The sequence below is a fragment of the Pyrgilauda ruficollis genome, unplaced genomic scaffold, assembly GCF_017590135.1.
Source record: "Pyrgilauda ruficollis isolate IOZ18807 unplaced genomic scaffold, ASM1759013v1 scaffold75, whole genome shotgun sequence".
NCBI classification, from domain to species: domain Eukaryota; kingdom Metazoa; phylum Chordata; class Aves; order Passeriformes; family Passeridae; genus Pyrgilauda; species Pyrgilauda ruficollis.
Genome location: NW_024529377.1, coordinates 1031538 through 1056021, shown reverse-complemented (window position 1 = coordinate 1056021; position 24484 = coordinate 1031538). Strand labels below are relative to the sequence as shown.

Below are 24484 nucleotides of genomic sequence, written 5' to 3'. Positions count from 1 at the left end.
CAAAGTATATATTCAGAGATTTATTTTTCCTTTCCATATTCTCAGAATAACTGAGATAGTTACACTGTTTAATGAAAATATGTTAAAAAAGCCAACTAGAGAGGAAGCTGGAATCCCCAAGTGTTGTTAGCTTAGCTTGCTCTCTGCTCCTTGATATGGGTTAAAAAAATCCCCCTCGCAAAGTTCTGGACCAAATCAATGGGTAAAAATTAAATGTGCCATCAGTTAGCAAAGCTTTTCAAATTGATTTTCCTCTCTACAAGCCTGCTCATATAAAGGTTCAAGCTACTATCAGATCTGTTACAGTTCTGATTTTCAGCAATTTTAAGGCACTTTGTTTTGTGTAGCTCTGGGAAGCAATTCTCAATTTCTTCAAGTGCAAAGCAACTGGACTATACTTAGACTTAATAGCCAAATTATTAACAGAAGTTACCATCACCAAACAGCTAGCAAAATGATTGAAACATACCAATCACATGATTTGACAAGTGAATTAAAAGCATTTGACAGAATCACATTCTCCTGCGCCAGCCTCCCAGGAATATCTGATTTTCACACTTTTACAACAGCTTTTCCAAGATTTTCTCCCTTTAACATTCCTATAAAAGCCATTGGCATGTTCTCAAATCCTTCAGTGACTTGTTCATGGTACTTCACCTTCCCCTGTCAAAAATAAGAAAGAAAATTGCTGAATTTTCATCCATCAAAACTGAATAAATTGCAGCAATATTTTCTCCAGCATATATATTCCATTTGAAACACGCACGCTGGCTTGCACCAGGATAACTGCAAAACCAGGTGGGCTCTTGTGAAGATCTGCTTTTGTTGTAAAACCTTTTACTTGGAACCATAACAGGAAGTAAAACATACCAGGACAGATTTATTGCTACTTGGTCCCCAAACAGTTGACAGGTAGGGGATCATTACCCAAAACCAGGTCTGTCTCTACCCATACAGAAATATGGAATTGCAAATCCAGTGATCAAAACCTGACCCATCCCAAAACCTCATGTTTGTAAAAGCTAGAGCCTCTTAACCTTTACTGCCACACTCACAAACTGCTCACAGCAATGAACTCGGTTACTAACTCAGCCTCCACCTAGAAAAATAAAATACAAGAAATTCCCTATTAAATCCCTTTAAAGCCCAGCTCCCAGTACTATAAATTCATTCTTGCCAGTAACTTCAGCATGATACTACAATGGAAATCCTGGCCCATACTACAAATGACTGAATGAGAGATACAGGAATTACTCTAACTATGAAAATCTTCATTATCAGGTAAGTATTTTTGAATTATTCTGGAAGCGTGCTTCTTCAAAGCTTACATGTATTCTGGATTATATCTGAGTCTACAAGCTGAGATCACACGTCTCAACAAAACACACGAGATCAGGCATATTCACTATAGTTTAAGTGTCCCCAAGAGTCTCAAGGCAGGGAGAAGGAAAGCGTCATGCTGGGACCTCACCTAAACAGCCATGACAAAAGACCTCTTTCAAAGATGCACTCTGCAATGTGAGTACACCTTACGAACAACTTCCTTCCTTCCCTACCTCCACAACCCACTTCAGCAGGGCCTGCAGACCCTCCTCCCGGCGGTTGCTCCATCGGCTCACAATAAATCCTTCCATTTGAAGCTCTTTGAAAATCATGGGAATCTGCACATAAGGCCCTGCAAGAGAAAAAAAAACAGCAAGCCACCTGCAATATCAGTTTAATTCAGAAAAAGTCCCAATGCATAAAATGAGCTTTTAGCCAGTAAAGACCACTGGATCACTTTCTTTCAGCCAGAAGCAGCAGATATATTTTCCAAAGATAATTTCCAGCACAAAAGATCGAAGATTCATGGACAGATAGTCACCTAGGGAGACAAAGGCCTGATCCATAAAGCTGTGGAGCTAAACAATTCTGAAAACAGTTTCATTCAGAAATAAAGTGGCCTCAGCTTCACCTGAGAGACTTAAGCTGAATCTCAAAAATACTGTTTTAACACCTTGTTTGATAGCCTGATAGGCTCTCGTGCTCTCTCTAACTCTCAGGATCTAAGTTATAAATTCTAGAAAAACAGTTTCCTCAGTCACAAAAATGTCTGATAGTCTCCTCATTACCAAAAGCTGTTCCACTTTTTTATAATGATCTGACAGTCCAAAGCCGGTCAGCTACCAAAGAGAATACAGTCCTCCTATTTCTTTTAGAAGGCAAATCTAGAAAATTTAATGCTATTGAAAACGAATATTCATTCAGCCACATTTCTCAGCAGTTTTATTAGCAGGTGAAATCTTACTGGAAAAAAAAAAAAAAACAACAATCCAGAAAGCTTAAGCTGCATCATCTAAAAACCTGAGGGAAAACCATTATCTCATACTAAAGTACATACTACTGTATGAATGGCATCATGACACCACACCTGCCTTCTGCTGATCTATATCTGTTTCATAGGGCCATGTGGAGTCCTGTTTTAAGTATCTTAGCCACTCCTTCATTCCTAATCGACTGATGTTCACCAGACAGTGTGCACAAAGGAGGATGAGTGCATGTACACACAAGGAGCATGTGGTCCAGGTGTCCCACACGTGCCACAGCAGTAGTTAGTTACCCAAATACACTTAAAGGCACAGGGAAGTAAAGAGTAGACTGCCATTATGTATTTGTGCCATCACCAAAGACAAAGTCATTTTAGATACAATAAAGGCCCTCACCTTTCTGAGGCACAGAGTCATTGTACTGAGAGATAGCGCCACAGACTGCAATCCTTCCATATTTCTTCATTTGGTTGATAGCAACACTGGCAAATTCTCCACCCACCTACAAGAACCAGAGCATGTGCAGCATTAGAGACAATCCAGTGCATTAGAGACAATCCAGTGTTTAGCACTGACTGCCAAAATCTGCCAACAGTGCATTGTTGCACCAAAAGGTTCAACTGAAGGAAGCGACTTCCACTACTCCAAAGACTTGGTGGCTGCAGAAACCCTTGGATTTACACAGTGCTATGAGGACTCAATCTCACTCTTCTAAAAATTAGTTATGAATGTATGGAATTAGTTTTAATTCCAAATCTGCCTCATGAAGCTTGGTTTGGAAGCATCAGGAAGGACTAGCACACAGATCTCTCCTCCTAAGGGTGCTAAGAAGCACCAACTGCTTTTCCCATGCACCAGTCTGCAATTTTACATCTTTACATCATGGTGATGTAAACTTTTTACTTTATGGTTCTCATCTCCAAAATAGGGATGTGCTGTGAAAAGAAGCTTTTAATAGTGAAAATCTGTGAGAAAATATACTGCTGTGAGGAGCTCTGCACAAAAGTCAGAAGTGAGAATGAAGGGAATGGACATGACCATAAAACCTATTTAAGACCTTAGCAGCATGGGACATGAAATTTGGAAGGCTAAGGCCAAGTGGCAGGAGCTCCTGCCACAGAGACAAGCACTTTGCCCTGACACCAAACATTCTTTCAATTGCCAGAGAAAGGCAAAACACCATGGCCTTCATCCCTGGATTAGCAGAGGCACTTCTGAAAGAAAGACATGCTAAAGAGGTGATGATGGTTTCTTTTAAACTGGGTAGCTAGCCAGGGAGTTTAAGGCCAGTATATCAGCTAATACCCCCGTGGTGAGGTATTTTATTATCAGGTATGATACATATGTTAGTTGTAGTAGGAAATCAAAAGAGACAGAGGTAGTTCTTTATCTTGAAAGTGAACTGACACCATTTAACTGCATCCATACTGTTAAATTTTCTTAGCCCTCAAAACAAGATGTTCACATTCAAACACCCATCAAGAACAGTACATTGTCCCCATTAATTCCAGCTATATTTGAGAGATGTCAGAAGCTTTATGAGGGCTGCTCCAGTAAATTTGCAAGTGGGCCTTGCTTCTGCTTTGTTTACAGGTACCAGTGCAGTCTCCACCACCACATAATGTGGAGCCACCCACACTCAACTCCCCTTTCAGCAATAGCAGAGAACTGCCTGTGGCCAAAGGTGGGGCCAGAAATGGACTGAATCAGTTTCATGTTACTGTGACCCTCACTTCCAAAAATGTGCCATGCTTTTCAGAGAGTGAAGTAAAACCTCTCTTCGTTTACAAACAGTGCCAACAATCCAGCTTTGCCTTTTCGGTTTTGTTCTTTCTGATACTGCTCAGAAGTCAGCTGCAGAAACATGTGTGGGAAGGGAACAGAAAAGCAGTAAGCTCCTACAGAGACCATTGCTTGATTAAATGGATTTCCATATTGAAATCCTAGTGTAGACTTCAATTAGATGATTACAATATTGAGTTCCTGCTACAGTTTAAAGAAAATGACAGCTGCTCAAGGCAAGGCCTTCTCTCTGAACTTACATTGTCAAAGAAACAGTCATAGCCATCAGGAGAGGCTTTACGCAGTGCTTCATCCAGAGATTTAACAGTCTTGTAATTAAAGGCTTCATCAAATCCTATTTTTTTCAGATAGGCAACCTTGTCATCTGAGCCAGCACAGCCAACCACTTTGCAACCCTGCAAGGAAAGGAGAAAAACATTCATAAACATCCCCTGACAACAGAGGCTGACACTCAGTGTGCTAGGTGAAGGGCTCACCCTTAAAGTAAGGCTGTTGTCAGCATATGAGCTCCTGAAACATCCAACTAGATTTGCTATGTTCTCAGGAGCTTTTCCATCTCAAAACCCTAGTGCAGGCATGCCTTCAGGGATGCTTGTCCTACTGATCATTCATGGCCTTGTTGCCCTGTTTAACAGCTATGTCTTCTCAGCAGCAAGTATGAGCAGCTCAAGCCACTCACCCCAATTTTAGCGAGCTGCCCCACCACTGAGCCCACAGCGCCAGCTGCAGCATTAACCAGGACTGTCTCTCCTGGCTTCATCTTGCAGACCTCCAGCAGACCAAAATATGCAGTGAGGCTGCAAAAAAAAGGAAAGAATGTTCGGTGACGAATAAAAGATGACAGACACACAGATGTGACTTGGCCACACTGATTCAAAATACTGTCACCACCAGAACAAGATTAAGTTTTCCTATATTGTGAAATACAAAACTTAATCCAATCTTCTTAATTTGGCTTTTTCAAAGCCATCCCAGAAAAAAACCCCACAGATACACTGCTGGGAAAGAGGTTGTTGAGGCAGAAATCTCTCTAAGGTGAAAACAGTTTTCATTGTGCTCATTAGTCAGAAGGAGAAGCACAGATAACTCTGTGACAACTCAGTTACATACTGGAAGAGACAGTAAATCCAATGTAGACAGAGGTCAGTTGCCAGTTGATATCTACTAGATTAAATTATACTCATCACAAATCAAAGCTGGCAGAAAAAGATAAAAAGGCTGAGAAAAAACTTGCTGAACTGATGGGCTCACTGCTCCAGAGGACTACTGTGCTATGGCTACTAGATGAAACACAGAATCGTTAAGGTTGGCAAAGACCTCCAAGATCACTGAGTTCAACCACTGATCAACTAAACCTTAGCTCTAAGTGCCACATCCAGTTGTTTCTTGAGCACTTTCAGGGACAGTGAATCCACCACTTCCCTGGACAGTCTGTTCCAATGCTTGACAATCTCTTCTGTGAAGAAATTCTTCCTAACGTCCAACCTGAACATCCCCTACTGCAGCTTGAGGCCATTTCCTGTTGTCCAGTCACTTGTTACCTGCCAGAAGAGACTGACCCCCATTTGGCTACAACCTCATTCAGGTAGTTGTAGAGAAGAGTAAGATCTCCCTGAGCCTGTTTTTATCCATGCTAAACAAGTCCAGCTCCTTCAGCTGCTTCTGATCAGACTTGTGCTCCAGGTACTTCATCAGCTCTGTTACCCTTCTCTGGATGTGCCCCATCAACTCAAAGTCTTTCTTGTAGTGAGGGACCCAACCTGTACTTCTGGTCTCACCAGTGCATTAGTAATCTGTAGGAACCACTAAAGTAGTTCATCGACTGGCCCAGAATCCCACAGAACTCTTCTAATTTCTAAATTCAAGCTCAGAGCTTCCCACATGGTCTCAACTGAAAGAGCTAACTGAACTCCTCTGTAAGACATCTAGAAAAAACATGCATCTTAACTGATGTTAAAATGAAATCTGAGAAGTTCTCCACCACACAAAATTTTACAATCATTTTGAAAACCTTCCAGATTAGGACTGCCTGAGTCCTGATCTCCCATAAAAACTACAGAGAATGAAGTAAGAAATGCAAGCAGATGACTGAGAGATTCCAACAGTACACAGATTCCAAAGCACAACACTTCTGTCTGCTGCAGTGCTATTTAAAGAACATCTATTTTGCTGCATGATACAGCATTTATCTTTTGCATTTTGGGGTTCATTCTGGAAATACAGTGATAGCAACAGAGCCCAATCAGTAAAATCAGAGTCCTAGTCCAGGTGCCAGTGAAGTTTGAGAGTTTCCACTGAGGTTAACATAGACTGAACTAGATTATTTCGAGCTCTTCCTGGATCCTCTTTCTGACTTATTACAGCTCCTCAAGGAGAGACACGATAATCTCCAAGGCAAATCTTCTCTGATGCTCAGGATGGGCTATACTTCATGCCCTATACAGGACTAGGGCATCCAGAAGCACACCTTTTTTACTAGTGTGAATAGGCAGCATGGTGGTACAACAAGACAAAGGTCAATACAGACAGGAAGAAACCTCCTGCACACCAAAATCCAGGGGATAGTTGCCTTTTCATCTCCAAACTTACCCTGGCATGCCAACTGTTCCAAGAGCGAGAGATTTTGGGAGTGATTCCGGCCAGTTGGAAGGAAGGAGTTGTAGGTCTTTCCCATCAGAGATAAAATGAGTTCTCCAGCCCCTGTTAGCCACGACAAAGGCCCCCACTGTGAAAGCAGGATTTTTGCTTTCTACAACCCTGTTTAAAAAAAACCAAAAACAAAACAAAAGAAAAAAAAATAAAAACATATCCTGTTAGAAACAAATCAATACTGGCTCTTCCATTCTTCCTGTGATTCAGAAAAGAAATATTTCACATCATGATTTTTAACCCATACCTCCTGATGCTGTAGGTGTCAAGTGTCTTTCCTGAAATGTCCACAACCTCTTATCATGAGGGAAATACCAGCAAGACGATTTTAGATTCAGCCCCGCCCACAATAAACCAAATTTTCACACACAAGTGCCAACTGTTTCTTTGACTAGCACAAGTTTGGTTTGAGATCAGGTTTCTGTGAGTTAGAATGCAGGAAAGAGGATGCTGGGATTAAAGCATAGAACAGCAAGGAGTTGCTGATAGGCTGCTGTTCTCAGAAAAACCTGCACCTGATTTAAAAATTGAAGATCCTGAAGATGGAACCTCTTGGGGTAACGAAATCAGAAAAAAAGCAGTATCTAAAATCAGGGAGATATCCATATCAGCATCTCTATGCCAAATGACAATTCCACTTTCTTATCTCAACAAGAAAACTGTGTTGGAAAGGGGTAGATAAACAACTTAGAATTACTAGAAACGGCTGGCCTTCTGTTCATTAGACTTGGTTGTTAATTCACCCCAGCCCTCAGTGTTTCTGCAGAGAAGCACAAGAGTCAAAGACCACAGATGTTCCTAGGCAGCAACTTAAGAGGCAGCACAGCAGGAACAAGCCAACAGAGGGAAACGTGTGCAGCTACATTACCACAAGCTTGGGAAAAGGATGGATTTAAAGTTATATAACCCTTTGGCTCGGGCTGTATCTTTTGTGATGCAGAGATATTTTCAAGTGGAGTAGATAGCATGCATGGTTGCAGACATGCAGCTACTACCACATCAGGTTTTAAAATGTGAAGTTCAAAATGCATGCCAAGTACAGTGGTTGGTCCTTTACACTTGTAAAAATTGCCTTTGAAGACATTATCACCAGAAACAACATACAGAATTTATAATAGGTCTATATGCTCTCCAGAAAGGCAAAAGAGATTCTTAGAGGAAAAACATTCCAACCACTTACAGGTAAGAATGTCAGTAGCAGAAGTATGTAGACACAAGTCAAGGATGTGTGTAACATAGGCTGCAAATGTCTGGAGTGCCAGCACATTCCTGTTGTGATCTGCCATGCACACTGATAACAGGAACTGAAAGTCTTACCTGGCAACCTGTGTGCCTATCATTATGTCACCTTCCTTCATGTCCCTTCGACTGTAAGGTCTGCAACACAAACACAGCTTACTGCATGCAACTTTAATAACGCTCCAGACACGCTAGGAAGCAGTTTTCTGTTTGACCCAGAAAGAGAGTATCTGTTGTTGACAGATAACAATTAGCTTGTCATTGTAACAGCATAACCAGATGTTTTCCAGAGCCAGCTACTTTGGCATCCTGAGCAAGAGTGCTGGTGGGATAAAAGCATTAATCTTCCCAGCATGGTCCATCACTCCAAGACGTCTGAGACTCAGAGAATTATCTCTGAATGTAGTGTCCACAATGCCTCTTCAAACTACCCAGTCTCTCTATGCTTTAACTACCCCCTATTGGGTATATCAGCAATGTCCAACTTAAAATGTGTGTCCTTAAGTACAAGTTTGCTGAGTTAAAATTAAGCAGGAACTGCTACGAGGCTGTAGTCTCATTTGAGTACATTGCAGTTGAAGACATGACAAGGAACAACAGCTGATTCCAAGAAAAGTCTAGGGCAGCAGAAATGTTACCCCAACATCTAGCTAAATCTGACACAGCTCCATATATTGAGTCTTGTAATTCACATACATTTTTTTAAAAAGCACACAAAGGCACTGGGACACTGACAGCAGCAGTGGGTGCCGCCCACTGTTGTTTGATGTTTAAATGGCATTTCAAATGAAGCTCTTTAGCCAGAAATTCAGAAAGGACAAAAAGGTATACCTCATGTAAGGATCAACACTGAGAAACACTGATTCAAGCAGCAACTCTGCAACGAAAGACAAAGCAAATTCCTGGATATTAACAGTGCAGTAGAGCATAGTTTCCACAAGTCAGTCTTTCAGCTAAATTGATATGAACTCCTGACACCTCAAAACCCCCACATCCTGTCTTTGTTTAGGAAAAACCTTCCAGAAACAACTACGACATTCTTTAGTTTTGGGTTATTGGTATGCTGTTGAAAAAGAAAATTTCTCCAGTGTAGCTTTAGCAAACTATCTTATTTTCAACGTTGCAATTTTGCATGTGTCTCCTCTCTCTACAGAAGAGTCAAGCAGCCAGAATTCCTAAACAAAATTCTCATTTAATTTCCATGTATATAAAATGTCATCCCATGATTAAGCCAGAAGAGGGTGGCACAGGTCAAATACAAACCTTGGCTGCCTTAAACAGAAGGCATTAGTTTAGCTTTTTTAAATAGCCTAATCCACTTTACTGTCTCTAACAATGCTAATTCTTAGGAAAGACATTGTTAAACATGTTTTAAACTTCTCATGTACACAGCATTTTTAGCAGTTCATCTCCACCTACTAATATTTTTCATTGCCTGTGCTGCAGCGGTCTAGCTGGAAATGTACTCAGATGTAAGTACCTTCCCATTACTCGAGAGTGAGCAGAAAAGCCATGTATCATAACAAGGAAGGCCAATGCCTTTAGAAGTGTCATTGTAGTGTGAACTTAGGCCTCTTTTTGCTTTAAGGATTAAAATATGAAGGAAAAAAATACTCCACGTTCTTAAATACCAACACGCATTACATTTTTAAGTATATCCATAAATGTAGGAAGAAATCCATTTTCAAACATTTAAGTTGTAAACATAATTGGTACTTTAATGTCCTTCTGCACAGTTATTTCTACACACCTTTTAAAGTGTGGCAAATTTTGTAAATGACAAGTGGTGGGATGAGTCTCAAGAAAATACTGTACAAATGTCCATGTGAAACCAAAAATCAAAGTTCATTCTTTTATCAAGAGCTCTTGCTATTGATATGATGGTAAGTTATAATATTCCTTAATCTTTTCAAAACAGAGAAACACAGGAATAGAAAATGTCTTTTTTTTTTCTATTTATATTCAACCTCTCTTCTTGTTGCAACAGATCAAATAAGATAAGGAATGCTAAAAAAAAAAATAGATTTTGAACGAAGGCAGAAATCATGCCATCTTTCATCTTCAGCCCCGAGGTCTTTCAACTGCAGGCTCATTCCCAGTGCAGGCACTCCTTTCTCCCCAACCACTATCCTCAATATTTTCTCTATCAGCATGAAAAACTCCACTGAAAACGTACTCCTATAGGGTGTCATGTTCTCCATCTTTTTCCAAAGATTTTGAAAATTAAAGTAGATAAAAACATTTTACTAGGAAAGCATGTAAGAAACTTAATACAGTTACTTCATTGGTTCTGAGTCACAATCCACTTCTCTTTTTCTGCATTAAACAAATTTCCTTCCCTTGTGGTTGTTTGTTTTGACGCCACATCACTTTGGTGATTTTTTCCATTTGCAAACACATTCGAATGCCTTTGTCATCGGGTAGCAAGTGTGACTAGGCAGCAGAAACTGTGAAAAGTGGCCCGCTTGCTGTGCAATGGACTTAGAATTCAATCACTGTTTCTAAGGGCCTTATCAGAAGGCAAGGCGTCTTTGAAACCACCAACCCCATCAGTACACTTCTTCAGCAACTGTCCTTCTTCCTTAAGGTGCATGGGTTGTGACAAACCAGCAATTTTTGAAATTCCAAAGAGAAACATGCAGTTTTATAGATCTACAGCCACACATCAATAATCATATAACCTCCAGAAAAAATTAGAAGTAACAAGTAGCGCTCTGCTCACCTCCATCCTTTAGATTTGGTAGCTCTATCTTTTTCAGGTCAAAGTCACTGGTTTTGGGAAAACCATCAAAATGCTTCTTTAGAGCCCATGCCTTGGCAATCACCATCCTGTGTACAAACAGACAAAGCACACCTGTCTAAGCGATGCCCAACAGTGCTGGGCTGCTCGTGGGGCTGGTTTAGATTTCATCAGAAAAAATACCTATCTCAATAATGTGCCATCACACAAGAAAGCCTCTGCTTGTCTGTGGTAATATCACCAGGTTAAGAAAATGCCAGAAAAGTACCCTTATTGCATTAGCAACCCAGACCTTCCTGTGACCTGTCAGACCTTTCTGCCTGCTGGCAGCAAGTCCTCATGTGGGAAGTCATCCTAGCAAAATGTACAACTCCCACTCTAAAGATACTACAGAAGGAAAATCTACTAGCTCTAGGAGGAAAAAAAAATATTTAGAAAATAAAATTTAAAACTTATGTCTATTGTCCCCATTACCTGAGATGTCTACTGAACCTAAACGTAAACCAAGTGAATCAACAAGAACAAAAAAAGAGAAGTTTATACTTAGAGCAGGCAGGCGAAAACTGGGTCTTCTGCTGACAAGTCAACAACCTTCTGCGTCCGCTCAGTCACTGGCTGGACTCCCTCAGTCACATACACTTATAAAAGATGAAAACGGCTGCTGTCAGTAGGTACCACTCTCAGTACACTTTCCTGGAAGTAAGTAAACATAGCATAAGGCACACCCATTATGATTCACCTCCTTCCCATTAAGATTTGAGATCAACCCCTCAAACCCCTCCAAGTTCAGTGCCCAGCCAGCTGCACAGGCATGTTGTCAAGCACGCAGTGCTAAATGCATAAAACCTGCGGTTCTAGAACTCACAAAATACTGCAGTCGGGAGACAAGACTATCCACCACAACAGGAATTTCTTCAAATTACATTTTACCCATCGAGCCCTGAAACTCTAAAGAGTTCTACCTCTGTGCAGAAATACCTAATTAATAATTAATGTCCATTTCATTGCTCAATTCATACTTTAACATAGCAAATACGTTCGCCACTCATGGGGTGCGCCCTGGCATGTTCGCTGTTCGCAGCACAAGGAGAGCTTGTGTGGCTAAGCCTCTATCTACGAGCCACCTTAAGAAACAATAGCAAATTTTGGCATTTTGCCCACTATGTTGCAATGAGGTACGTAGCACGGGAGAAAACTCTGCAGGGGACAGTCTTCACTTTTTGTGAAAACTCACAAGTACAATATGAAGGGCGAAAAGTGTAAAGAAACCAATATATAGCCACAAAACCCATGAAGACAGAAGTGCTAATCAGTACCAAGGACCTGAGGGAAAAAAAAGCAAAACGTGTTTAAAGATGCACATGCAAGGATCAGGGAGAACAGGGCACTATTTAGATAAAAGAGTCTGCCACCAAATCCAGAAACTAATCAGCACTTGACAATTTTCTGTGATGAAACAGAGATATTCCGTGTTCCGCAATGACAAAGAAACACCACGAAAGCGAAGGTTTCCTGCACCAGAAGTGTGTGCTGGGGAAATCACCTTTCACAAAATGAAATATCATCAAAATCAAAGCATTCCACAGTAGGTAAGTGGGCCAGCATTTGTATCTGCTGCTTTAAGCATTTGCTTTGGTACCAATAGTGTTTGGCTGTAACAAAAGATACCATGACACTGCAGTACTAACAAAGCAAAGCGAGAAAACATGTTTACAGGAGCAAAAGGTGAGTTCAGAAAAACACAAAACTGATCCCACTCACTAACTTGCACTCATAAGCATTAGAGGGATTTGTCCCACCTATGTGCCCTGCATTCAGATAGGTACCCAAGTGCTCCAACCAGGAATGAGCAGGGACAAAGGGATGCTGGCTAGGCTGGCAGCCATTCACTGATGCGCCATTTGTAGCCCCGGGGAGCCAACAGTGATTCAGAAATGCTTTGTCTTCCATCCTGTCACATGTTTGTGAACCATCAATACTGACTCCCTGCTTTTTGTCTCTTTTGTTTGTATGCCTCCAAGACTCCAGCCCTGTTCTTTACTGTCCCACTATCCTATCTTAGTAGCTTGAGTCTTCACATCTCAGTACAGGAACTTGTTACTTGCTCCGGGTTGTCCTCTGTTTTCCCTACCTGGCCCTTTCAAACGTGCTGTAATCATGACGATCTGCAAATCTACGTGCCATCAGTACTGCCCATTTCTGTCTCTCTTCTATTGTTTCTTCGGGTGCTTCCACTCTCAGATCTCCTATTCACATGAATCCTCACCTTCCTATCAAACATCCCTACTTTTTGGAATACACGGGCTTTCTTTGCAGAGCAATGATCCTGCTTAGGAACAATACTGACACACTAATTTCACTAAACCCTTTTTTGTTATATTTAGGCCTAATTTTGGAAACAGGACAATTTTTCTGTCTACTATTTCTCTTTTTTTCTACTGCAATCACATCATTATAGCCACTTCAAGGCTAGGAGACTTTCCTGTAGGTCATAAAACAATCCCAAATCAAACAGAAAACAATACAGACACATGCTTGATTAATGGATCCACAAACTAATTTCCAGGTTAACAACCAAGATGATTTTGTATGTTTAGATATAGAATTATAAGAAGTGGTAAGGATTACGTTGCTTAAGCACATTAAATAACTCCAAAGGATAAACAGCAGTGAAACAACATTTGTGAGTTCCAGCTAAATTTGACTGAACTAAGTATGTCATAGCCACAATCTCAGTTCCAAGAACAGTAACCTCCTCTTGTAAACTGTAATACTACTTTGTTTTCAATGTCAGTAGGTTTGAATAATACATTTCTTTTGACATTTAATTATATCTTAGTTAACCAAGAGTTCTGTGATTTTTAAAAAATTTTGTAATGAACTGCATTTAATTAGTTAAAAAAGTTTGACTGTGATTTTAGCTGTTTTTTATTTAGATCTGTATTGGCTGAGTGTCAGTAGAAAACCCTGAGAAATTACCTCACTGTAACTGCAGGAAGGAACTCCATGGACCCATACCTCTTAGAGAACCTAATCAATAGTTGAAGAACAAAATTCAACAAAGAATTATTCAATGGTTATCAATTAACCAGAGATTAATTAGAAGTCACAGAACAAGAAAGATAAGGAGTCAAAGGTCTATACGTCCCAGAAAACTTGACTAGCACATTGCAGGAGAAGTAAGGGAGCCATTTTGTAGCTGAGTACACCCCAGAAAACTTAATCAATAGGAATTGTCTAACCAGGACAGTAAATTTAATAAAGCACTGTTTGTCCGGATAAAACTTGGGTTATCCATTAAACGGAGATAGATTAAATGTTCTGGAAGTACTTAAAAGAAACAAAACACATATACCATGATGCAGTAAATTAGGTAGATTTTTTTGGAGTGTCTATAAAAAATCTTGAATGTTATAGTGTATATAAATGCCTGAAAATTGTTGTTTCTTTGAACATGTCTCTGCAAATAAATTCCCAATATGTTTGAAATTTTGACTCAAAATTGTTATTAGGAATGTTCCTCTAGCAGCATTTTGCTGGTAGATTTAAAACTCTTTGTTTCACTTCTGTTTTCTGTATAAAGTGTTTCACAGACCATTATAATCATTACAGTAAAGAGACTGCTGCTATGATAACTTGAGAACGAACAGCCCAGAGAGTGATAAGAAGATGCCGTTAAAAATAAGGTGATGCATTTCTGCTTGATTTTCTTACAAAAAAGAATAATCAAAGCCTTTGCTGAAACTGAAGTCCAAGACAGCATTTATTCTGATGTCCTTAAAACCCTCCTTGCCCTGCGGTCTAGCCCATCAAGTTATCAAATAACAAAGACTATAAAGGAAAGTAGTAATGGATTGGGAAGTCCTGGCTTTTTGCACTAACAATATATGTAACAAAGTAAGGATCCCACCTGTGTTCAGACACTGCAATTGCTGCAAACTGCAGCAGAGCTGAACATGAAAGCAAAGCACCTTCACACAGGTAATCATAGCTCAGTTCCCAAAATCAGCATGAGTAAGGAGGTTCACAATTCAGAGGAAAATGGAAGAGAAGAAGGAAGAGGTGAAAACTGGAATACCATAATACATACTAGCAACTAGAGAAGAAGACACAGACAAGTCTGAGAAAATTGAAATAGTTTCAATAGACTGAAGAGCTAATATACCTGAAATCTGGGAATCATCACATTAAAGCAGAAAGGCAGTAGAGCTTTCAAGACAGCATGAGTCAAATCAGAAAAGTTTACCTTTCTTAAGTAACCTCCTTAAGTAACCTCAGCCGTTATTCCTGAATGGTGTGCTATGATTTCCTAGCCTGCACTCACCCAAATCTAACCTTGAGGACAAAATCCTTTTAGAAACCTGTCAGTTACATTAGTTCAATTCAAATTTTGGGTTACCTTAACAGCTCATCTTCCTGACAGTCATAATTTGCAAGATATGATTGTGGTACTTTTCCTTTTATCTCCATTCTGAAGCAGTTACACATTGGAAGAAAAGGGTGTGAATAAAAGCTGAGTAAAGTGTATCTCAGACATAATTAGTTTGGTTTAGATTGGTTCTGAGGAGAAATTCACTCATCACCACAACAGCAAAACTTTTCTGGTAATCATCATTGTATCTATTTTCTTCCCCCCCGATCTAAGATCTAATTTATTAATCTTCTGCAGCCTTTCAAAACAAAGTGCCAGAAACCAGCATAAGGAACAAATAGTTAAAAAAAAAAAAAACTCAAACAAACAAAAATACCCACCAAAAAACAACAACAACAAAAAATCAACCGACAAAACCCCCCCCCCCCAAACTAACATAAAAGGAGTTCTTGGCAGTAGATACTGCCAAGGGAGTAATAATCCAGAGGCTACCTCGGGACTTCCCATACACATACAAGGATTACCAATTACCTGGGAGTGAAAATGGTCTCAAATCCCATGTTCTTACAAGCTTTAGCAAAAATTGCCAGCTCTTCACCTCTGGCTTAGTTCTTACAATTCTTTCACAATTGTATTTTTTTCCCTGTAGTAAGAACAAAGTAAAGGCAAACCACTCCCATGCTACTTTTGGCAGAGACCATACTGCAAATATCCATGCAAGCATGACACTGCATTATGAAACAATAAGGCTGCAACTACACTTATGCAATACTATCAAATCTGGGAAGAAGGTCAAAGATTGGAGGTGACTAGTTTTCATTCTGCTAAATGACTGTGCCACCCTGCACTTTGTTATCAGGCTGCAATTCCAACAGAGGTTCAAAGGAGCAAGTTCACACAAGGAAGTGAAAAGGGAAGTCAACACCATCACAGAAATAGGTCAGCTGATTCAGCTCTCAGAAACTGCACCTAAAGTAAGACCTTATCACTCTCTACAGCTATCTGAAAGGAGGCTGTAGCCAGGTGGGGGCCAGTCTCCAAGTAATAAGTGACAGGATGAGAGGAAATGAGCTTAAGCTGAGCCAAGGGAGATTTAATATAGGTGCTATGAAAATAATCTTCAGAAAGGGCTGTAAAGCATTGGAACATGCTGTCCAGGGAACTGGCAGAATCACCATACCTGGAAGTGCTCAAAAAAAAAGTGGTTATGATACTTGAGGACACATCTACTACATAGATAAACTACATTCATTTACTGGTGAACATGGAGGTGCTAGGTTAGACTCAATGATCTTAAAAGTCTTTTTCCAACTTTAGCAGTTCTATGGTTCCATGGGGTACAGCAGTTGATGTAGGCTGACAAAAGAAGCTGAAACTACTTAAAGGGCCAGCTGTGCTTTCACAGTCACTGCATAGCACCCCAAACTTCTTTTAGGCACTTTTTTTACTTCTGCCTTACTTAAATGTTGATACAGGACAAACACCTGCTGTAACATCAGTAAATGCAAAATTTTATCAAAGCTGTAAAAAAACATCCTGTAGCTCAGTTTCACTTCTTAGATTTGCAGCAACAGGACTGTCACTGCCCCACAGACAGAAATGTTTAATCTGCTTGATTTTACAGCTGCCAAATAAAACTTTGAGTATTTAAAAGTACAGATTTCTGCAAACGTTAAACAACCCCTTGCAGTGTACGCATCTCTTGCGGCATAGTGACTAAGTGAACTCGGAAGTGACAAACTTCAAGATCGTGCCCTCAAGCACCAGCGATCTCTCTGAAGCCCCCTCCTGGATTTCTGTAATATAACAAGGGTAGTTTCACCGTTGAACAAGTTCCTGCTTGCAACATACACAACCAACTTCTCCCTTAAGATGGAAACGCGCTGCTCAAGCCTGCTTAGCATATACATACATCTGATCTGGTATCTGTTACCCATTATCTTGCAGGATTAAGGACACTGATAAATGAAAAATTAAAGGGACATGAGGAAAAAAAAGAAGAGGGATGTCAATGAGAGTTGCTTTCGTAGAAAAGCCCCTTTAAGAGTTATCTCCCAAACTTGCCCTAAACCAAAACAAATACAGTTAGTGGCGCCCAACGCGTGGCTCGAGAAAGTGGAAAAAAACCCTAGTACCCAACGCAAACGTTCCCCAAATAAAAAGAAAAAATACACCCCACAAGCTAAGCTGTAGTTTTTCCTGCGTAATTGTAAAGAAAACATGAAGCAATAAAATAAAAAATCCACAGCTGCTCTAGCCCGACGAATGCATGAATTAAAGGAAAACAGAGCTCAGAGAGAAAGTTCCACCACAAAAAAAAGCAACTCCAGTTGCCCATAGCCGAACTACCAAGTATGATAATGATAGTGACATGTCCGATCCCCTTGAAAAAACCTCTAAAACATATGTCCAAAAAAAAAAAAATAACCAAGCTTAAAAGAGCCCTGCCTCTAGCCAAGTAGAAGCTAAAGAAAATCGTGTTTTCTAGACGGTGTAAATTCGTTAGCCTAGCACATCAAAACCACAACAGTATAAAGCTTTAGTCGACACTAGTGCACAGTGTACCTTAATTCCATCAAAACATGTGAAGACAAAATCCGTTTCTATTGCTGGTGTGACAAAGAAATCACAAGATTTTACTTTAGTAGAAACTAAGTTAAGCCTGACTAGAAATAAGTAAAAAAAACACCCTATTGTGACTGACCCAAAAGCCCCATGTATTTTAAGCATAGATTATCTCCGAAATAAGTATTTCAAAGACCCAAAAAAACTCAAATGAGCATTCAGAATAGCTGCTGTAGAGACAGAGAGTGTCAAGCAATTGAATACCTTGCCTAAACTATCAGAAAACCCATCTGCAGTAAGACTCCTAGAAGTAGAAAAGCAACAAGTGCCAATTGCCACCTCAACAGTGCACCGCCAACAATACAAAACTAATCGAAATGCTGTGATCCCCATCCACAAAATGATCCGCAAGCTAAAGAGCCAAGAAATGATCAGCAAGACCCACTCACCTTTCAACAGCCCCATCTAGCCTGTGCGTAAATCTGAAAGCTAATCGAGATACCGTAATCCCCATCCACAAAATAATCCGTGAGCTAAAAAGCCAAAAAGTGAGCAGCAAGACCCACTCACCTTTCAACAGCCCCATCTGGCCTGTGCGTAAATCTGAAGGAGAATAGAAATTAACTGTAGACTACCGTGCATTGAATGAAGTAACTCCACCACTGAGCGCTGCTGTACCAAACATACTAAAACTCCAATACGAGCTAGAGTCCAAAGCAGCAAAGTAGTATGCCACTATTGACATTGCCAATGCATTTTTCTCCATTCCGCTAACAGCAGAATGCAAGCCTCAGTTTGCCTTCACCTAAAAAAGCGTGCAGTACACTTAAAACCAACTACCCCAAGAGTAAAAGCACAGTCCTACCATCTGCCATAGACTGATCCAAAGTACACTAAAAAAAAGTGAAGCTCCAAAACATCTGCAATATATTAATGACATCATTGTATAGAGAAAGACAACAGCAAAAGTGTTTAAAAAAAAAGAAAAAATCATCCAAATTCTCCTGAAAACCAACTTTGCCATCAAAAAGAGCAAAGTCAAGAAACCTGCTCAAGAAATCCAGTTTCTAAGAGTAAGTAACAAGATACACAGCGTCAAATTCCCACCGATGTCATCAACAAAATCACAACGTCTCCACCATCCAACAAAAAAACCCCACAAACTTTCCTAAGCGCCATAAGTTTTTAGAAAATTCCTAAGTACAATCAAATCGTGAGCCCTCTCTATCTAGTCACCCGTAAGAAGAACACTTTCCACTAAGACCCTAAACAGCAACAAACCTTTATCCAAATTAAGCAAGAAATCGCTCATATGGTAACCCTTAGCCCAGTCAAAACAAGACCAAATGTAAAGAATGTGCTCTACTCTGCAGCCGAAAACCATAGTTTGTCCTAGAGCCTGTAGCAAAAAATGCCTAGAAAGACTCAAAGCCGACCACTAAGATTTTAGAGTCGAAGCTACAAAGAGTCTAAAGCCAACTATACTCCAACAGAAAAGAAAATTTTAGCAGCCTATAAAAGAGTCCAAGCTGCTTCAAAAGTGATAAGCACTGAAACACAACTCCTCCTAGCACCCCAATTACCAATACTAAAATAGATGTTCAAAGCAAAAATTCCCTCTACCCACCATACCACCAGTGCTACATAAAGTAAGTAGATTGCTCTCATAACACAGCGCGCCCGTATTAAAAAGCTAAATCGCCCTAAAATTCTAAAAATAATTACAAACTAACCAAAAAGTGAAAACTTCAGTCTCACTGATAAAGAAAAACAAGAAGTGACACGTGCTAAAGGAGCTCCTCCATATAACCAACTGCCAACAAAAAAAACACAATACGCTCTTTTTACTAATAGTTCCTGTCACATAGTAAAAATAAATCAAAAATAAAAAGCAACAGTATAGAGCCCCACACAAGTCGCAAAAGCCACTGAAAAAAAAAGTAAATCAAGCCAACTTGCTAAACTCAAAGCTGTTCAACTAGCCTTAAACATTGCTGAAAAAAAAAAAATAGCCAAAGCTCTACCTCTACACTGATTCATAGATAGTAGCCAATACTCTGTAAAAGTGGCTAAAGAAGTAAAAAGAAGCTAATTAGCAGCGTAAAAAAACCCAATTTAAGCTGCTAAAGAGTAAAAAAACATAGCTGCCAAAGTAAAGAAGCTACCTGTAAAAGTCCGCCATATAGATGCCCATGTCCCCAAGAGTAAAGCTAATAAAGAACACAAAAACAATGAGCAAGTAGACCAAGCTTCAAAAATAGAAGTGTCCAAGATAAACCTAGATTGAGAGCACAAAAAAAAGTTATTCCTAGCTCAATAAGCCCATGATGCCTCAAGTCATCAGAGTAGAGATGCCACGTATAAGTAAGCACGAGACCAAAAAGTAGATTTAACCATAAACAGTATTTCTCAAATTATCCATTACTGTAAAACGTGTGCTACCATCAAACAAGCCAAGAGAGTAAAGCCCTTATAGTATAGTGAGCAGTAATCCAAGTGCAAGTGTAAAGAAACCTAACAAATTAACTACATCACACTGCCCCAAACACGCCAAAGCAAGCGCTAGCTACGTGCTCACAATAGTAAAAGCCACCACAAAGTAGTTAGAAACCTATCCTGTGCCTCATGCTACAGCCCGTAACACCATCCTGAGCCTTAAAAAACAAGTCCTGTAGAAACATAGTACCGCTGAAAAAATTAAGTCAGACAATGAAACTCATTTCAAAAACAGCCTTATCAGCACCTGAGCCAAAAAACATAGCATCAAGTAAGTGTACCATATCCCCTACCATGCACCAGCTACAAACAAAGTAAAAAAGTACAATAAACTGCTAAAAACCACCTTAAAAACCTTAAGTAAGAGATCTTTCAAAAATCAAAAGCAACATCTGGCAAAAGCCACCTAGTTAATTAATACCCGAAACTCCACTAACTGAGTGAGCCCTGCCCAATCTAAACCTTTGCACAAAACAAACAGAAACAAAGTCCCAGTAGTACATATCAAGAGTTTGTTAGAGAAAACAATTTAAATCAATCCTGCCTCGAGTACAAACAAACCCATTCATAGGGTTGTTTTTGCTCAGAGACCAAGTTGGACATAGTAAATAATGCAAAAAGATAGAAGAACACGATGTGTACCTCAAAAAAAATCTAATTGTTGAGTGAGAACTATATATAAATATCACTGTTTGCTAAATGTTACTACCATTGTCTGTGTATAGCTATATATTAAATGTATAATGTACATATTTGTAGAATTAAAATATATATTAGTTTTAGTAGTAAGCTGACAATATAGAGATAAGGAGTAGAATGTCCTATCTGGACTGAACACCCAGAAAAACACCAGCAGCTCCACCTGAAGCCCCTTGGCCGAACCTAAGCCACAACATTTCCAGCACCAGAGAAACTAATCAAAAACTGAGTGAGACGAGCTGCAATCCAGAGAAAAGACTATTCTGAGTTTTTTTAGGTTTTTTTTGAGCAGTGAGAAGTTTTATTGTTTAATATTGTTTGGGTTCTATTGTTTAATAAACAAGTTTCTTTCCACTTTTTCTCCAAAAAAATATTTTCTCCCGAACCAGTTGAAGGGGGGAGGAGCAATTAAATCTGCTTTCGTAGAAAAGCCCCTTTAAGAGTTATCTCCCAAACTTGCCCTAAACCAAAACACCAAGGAAACAAATTTTAAGAGTGGAAGCACAGATCAGATTACATAAAGACATGTGAAGCTGTAGTATTTTGAAAGGTAAAGATTTCACTGTTCTAATATCTGACTTTGACATGGTTTGGCAGGAGGAAATCTCAGGGCTCTCCATTGGAAAACACTGTTTAGCAAACAACATTTATCAACTCTTACTGTGCATTCCCCTCAGATGAGGTGGGTTCCATCCTCTTAATACTGTCCTGCTAAGCAGCTAAAGATGGCAGTAGAAACAATAGCTTTTGTTTCTGGATACTGAACAAAGCCATTTCTCTCTTGGTTTTCCTTCATCATCTTGGTGACTGCACTGGATTTGTTCATGTTTATCAGGGACTTTCTTCTGCTAGGGAACTGAGAATGCTGGATGCAGCTGGATCCAAGTTCAGGGTAGTGAGAAAAGATTCTGGTCTTCCAGGTCATGACCAGGTCTTTCATAAGGAAATCAAAAATTATAGCTTGTAATAGGCTCACAACTGGACTTTGTCCTGTGGTGGACAATCCTCCAATTTAGGGACAAGTTTAACTCACCAATCTGTCTCTGAGGCAGGGCTAGATGAAGACTCACATTTACAGACCATAGGAAATATCTCAGTCAGAGCTCACATCCATGACCAGTGTTGATCAGGGGCAAGAGGCAAATCTGTCACGTGTCACATGTCACTGCAGGATGGCTTCTTTATCATGATTCTGGGACCCCTAGGACGGCATTTTTCACAGATGCAATCCCACCACTAGATCTTCACTTACAGTGGGAAACACTTTGCTACTCCAGTTGCCACTCTGCTGTCCATCCACTCTAAGGGTGTGGAAAGAGAGGTGGTTTGCCGTTGAAGACTGAGGCAAAAAAGTTGTTGAGTACCTCATCCTCATCCATTGCTACTCGTTAGCCAGTCTTGCATTTCCCACAGTGGTATCTGTGTGTATGCTTTCTTTGACCTCTCCTGTCAAAGTAACACACTTGTAGACACCCTTCTTCTTATTCTTCACACTCCTTGCCAAATTCAGCTCCAGATGCCCCCTGGTCTTTCTCAGCCCATACCTACACAATCAGACTCCCTATATTTCCAGATACCTGTACCTGCTTCCACTGCCTCTGCATGTCCTTCTTGCCTTTTTGTTTGACTCACCCATGCTGATCTCTTGCCTTCCTTAACAATTTCTTGTGACTGGGGATCACTAGCTCTTGTGCTCTATGGAAGGTATCCTTAAAAATATGTCACCTCTTGTCCAATAGAGCAGTTTCACAGAGGATTCTACTGACTAGCTCCTTGAACAGCTGGAATTTTGCTTCCCAGAAGTTCAATAAAGTTACTATATCAAGAATAAAACCGCTCCTAGATAGCCACCTGCTAAAAATGTATTTTCCTTCCTCAAACCACTTGTTATACTAATTCCAATGTGCTAACTGCATGTTAAATAGCTACAACTGGATTTTATATTTCTTAAAATGAAGCACTCAAATTTAAGCCTTATGACACCAAAGCTATTACAGACTTACTTAAGAACTTATTTCTTAACACTTAAGCAATTATTTTTCTTTCCCATGTCATATGTTAAAAGGGAACAAACCTGGCTGTCCTTATAGGATGAAGCCTCTCACATCAGGATTGGTTCTGCTTTATTTCCATTTCCTTATTTCAGGCTGTGGTTAACCTGGATGGAAAAGGAACAGCTGGAGCAGGTACAGTACTGGCTCCCCAGCTGCCAGCTCCATCAACCACACAATGAAAATAACTTTGGCCATCTGAAGAACAACCAGGTGCCACCTTCAGTGTAGTCCAAGCAGCCACTTCTAATGGGAACAAACCAGGAACCCACCTGCAGGCAAGAAATACTCAGGCACGTTTGCCACAGCAGACAGACTCAAAAATAATTTGGGAACATTTTCAGTTTGCCAAATAAAGAGTGGGTTGCATAGTTTCACAGTATCAATCTGATTCTTGTCCAAATTCAAAATAATTTTTCCCAGTACAGGTTCCAGATGTAAGCAAGTGAACTGCAGATAAGGGACCATCAAGTACTCTTGGCTACAGTACTTCCAGCAGCAGTGCTGTCACACTAATGCCTTAAACAGATGCATCAAATATAATTCCTGAAGCAAGCAAATACACTATATTTTTTCCCCTAATGTAATGTAGACCTGCAATCTGAATTATTTCAAATTACCGAAATAACATCAAACGCAGTAGTCCAGGACACCAAGTTTTACAGCAGACCTAAGTCATAACGCTGTCCAGCTGACAGCTTGAGCCCGCCTGCAAAGTCCTGGTCTATTTACACAGCAAATAAAAAAAAACAAAACAAACCAAAAAAAAAACCAAAAAAACAAAAAAAACAACCAAACCAAAAAAAAAAAAAACAAAAAAAAAAAAACCAAACAACCAAACAAAAAAAAAAAAAAAAAAAAAAAGGAAAAAAAAAGGAAAAAAAAACCCCACCAAGATCAGGGACGAATAAACGCATCCAGCCAACTTTGCTTTCCTGCTTGGACCAGTGCAGCAATCAATAGACAGCTACTGTTCTTCCAGTGACACGTACTCACACATTTTGAGCAAGTTCTCCTAAATCTGCTTGAATGGAAGCATGTGTGTATAAGTCATAGCAACAGATTTGAATAGGCATAAATGGCGCTTGGGGTTTTTTTTTATTTTTTGGGGGGAAGGGGGTGGCATAGTAGGAATGCGCGTAGGAAGTATAGAGCAGCACTTCCTTCATTTTGATATAACTTCAGGGAGGTACAAAGACACTTCTACGCAACAGCCCGGAGCTAACGCTCAAGCTCCTCAGTCTCGCTATAGAACTCCCCACGAACGCCCAAGTGCATTCCCGTGCCTTCCCCATCTCCCTCGGGGCCCACAGGGCCCCGGACACTCTCCCTCCCTGGGCCAGCACCCGCCATTTTCCGCCGGCTCCCGCCCGCGTCGGAGCCGCAGGAGCTCTTTCCCAGTCGCGCCCGCCTGCCGTGCCTGCCCTGGGCTGCCCACCTTCCCCTCCGGCAGCATCCAGGCCCTGCCCGCTCCTCTCCCAGGAGTCGCCAGGGGCGGCCCTGCACCGCCCCTCTCCCGCCGGGGAGGGCGGGCCGGGCTGAGGGCGCGGGGCGGCCGCCATCA

The 24484-nt window shown here is 40.4% G+C and overlaps 1 protein-coding gene across 10 annotated transcripts; it reads right to left on the bottom strand.

The window, feature by feature from the left end:
- On the bottom strand, window positions 1-24452 carry PTGR1 (prostaglandin reductase 1). 10 transcript variants are annotated; one of them, XM_041486327.1, is made up of 13 exons: window positions 24359-24436; window positions 23813-23941; window positions 22944-23027; window positions 11281-11430; window positions 10720-10826; window positions 8829-8874; window positions 8076-8135; window positions 6699-6866; window positions 4789-4906; window positions 4349-4504; window positions 2703-2808; window positions 1557-1675; window positions 1-663 (listed from the first exon to the last, which is right to left on the bottom strand). In XM_041486327.1, exons 5-13 carry the CDS (start codon window positions 10823-10825, stop codon window positions 553-555), a joined length of 990 nt encoding a protein of 329 aa, XP_041342261.1. In that variant the 5' UTR covers window position 10826; window positions 11281-11430; window positions 22944-23027; window positions 23813-23941; window positions 24359-24436; the 3' UTR covers window positions 1-552. The 10 variants fall into 10 exon arrangements, with proteins under 10 accessions (XP_041342261.1, XP_041342264.1, XP_041342268.1 ...); XM_041486330.1 differs by lacking the exon at window positions 23813-23941 and having other exon boundaries at window positions 24359-24452; XM_041486334.1 differs by lacking the exon at window positions 11281-11430.
- Window positions 24453-24484: the final 32 nt, after the last annotated feature.

Coding starts and splice junctions, on each gene's coding strand:
- PTGR1 (XM_041486330.1), bottom strand. CDS start 10,825: ATGGTGATTGCCAAGGCATGGGCTCTAAAGAAGCATTTTGATGGTTTT. Junction 4,505..4,788: donor GGCAGCTCGCTAAAATTGGG/GTGAGTGGCTTG, acceptor CTTTCCTTGCAG/GGTTGCAAAGTGGTTGGCTG. Junction 664..1,556: donor TGCTGAAGTGGGTTGTGGAG/GTAGGGAAGGAA, acceptor TATTTTTGACAG/GGGAAGGTGAAGTACCATGA.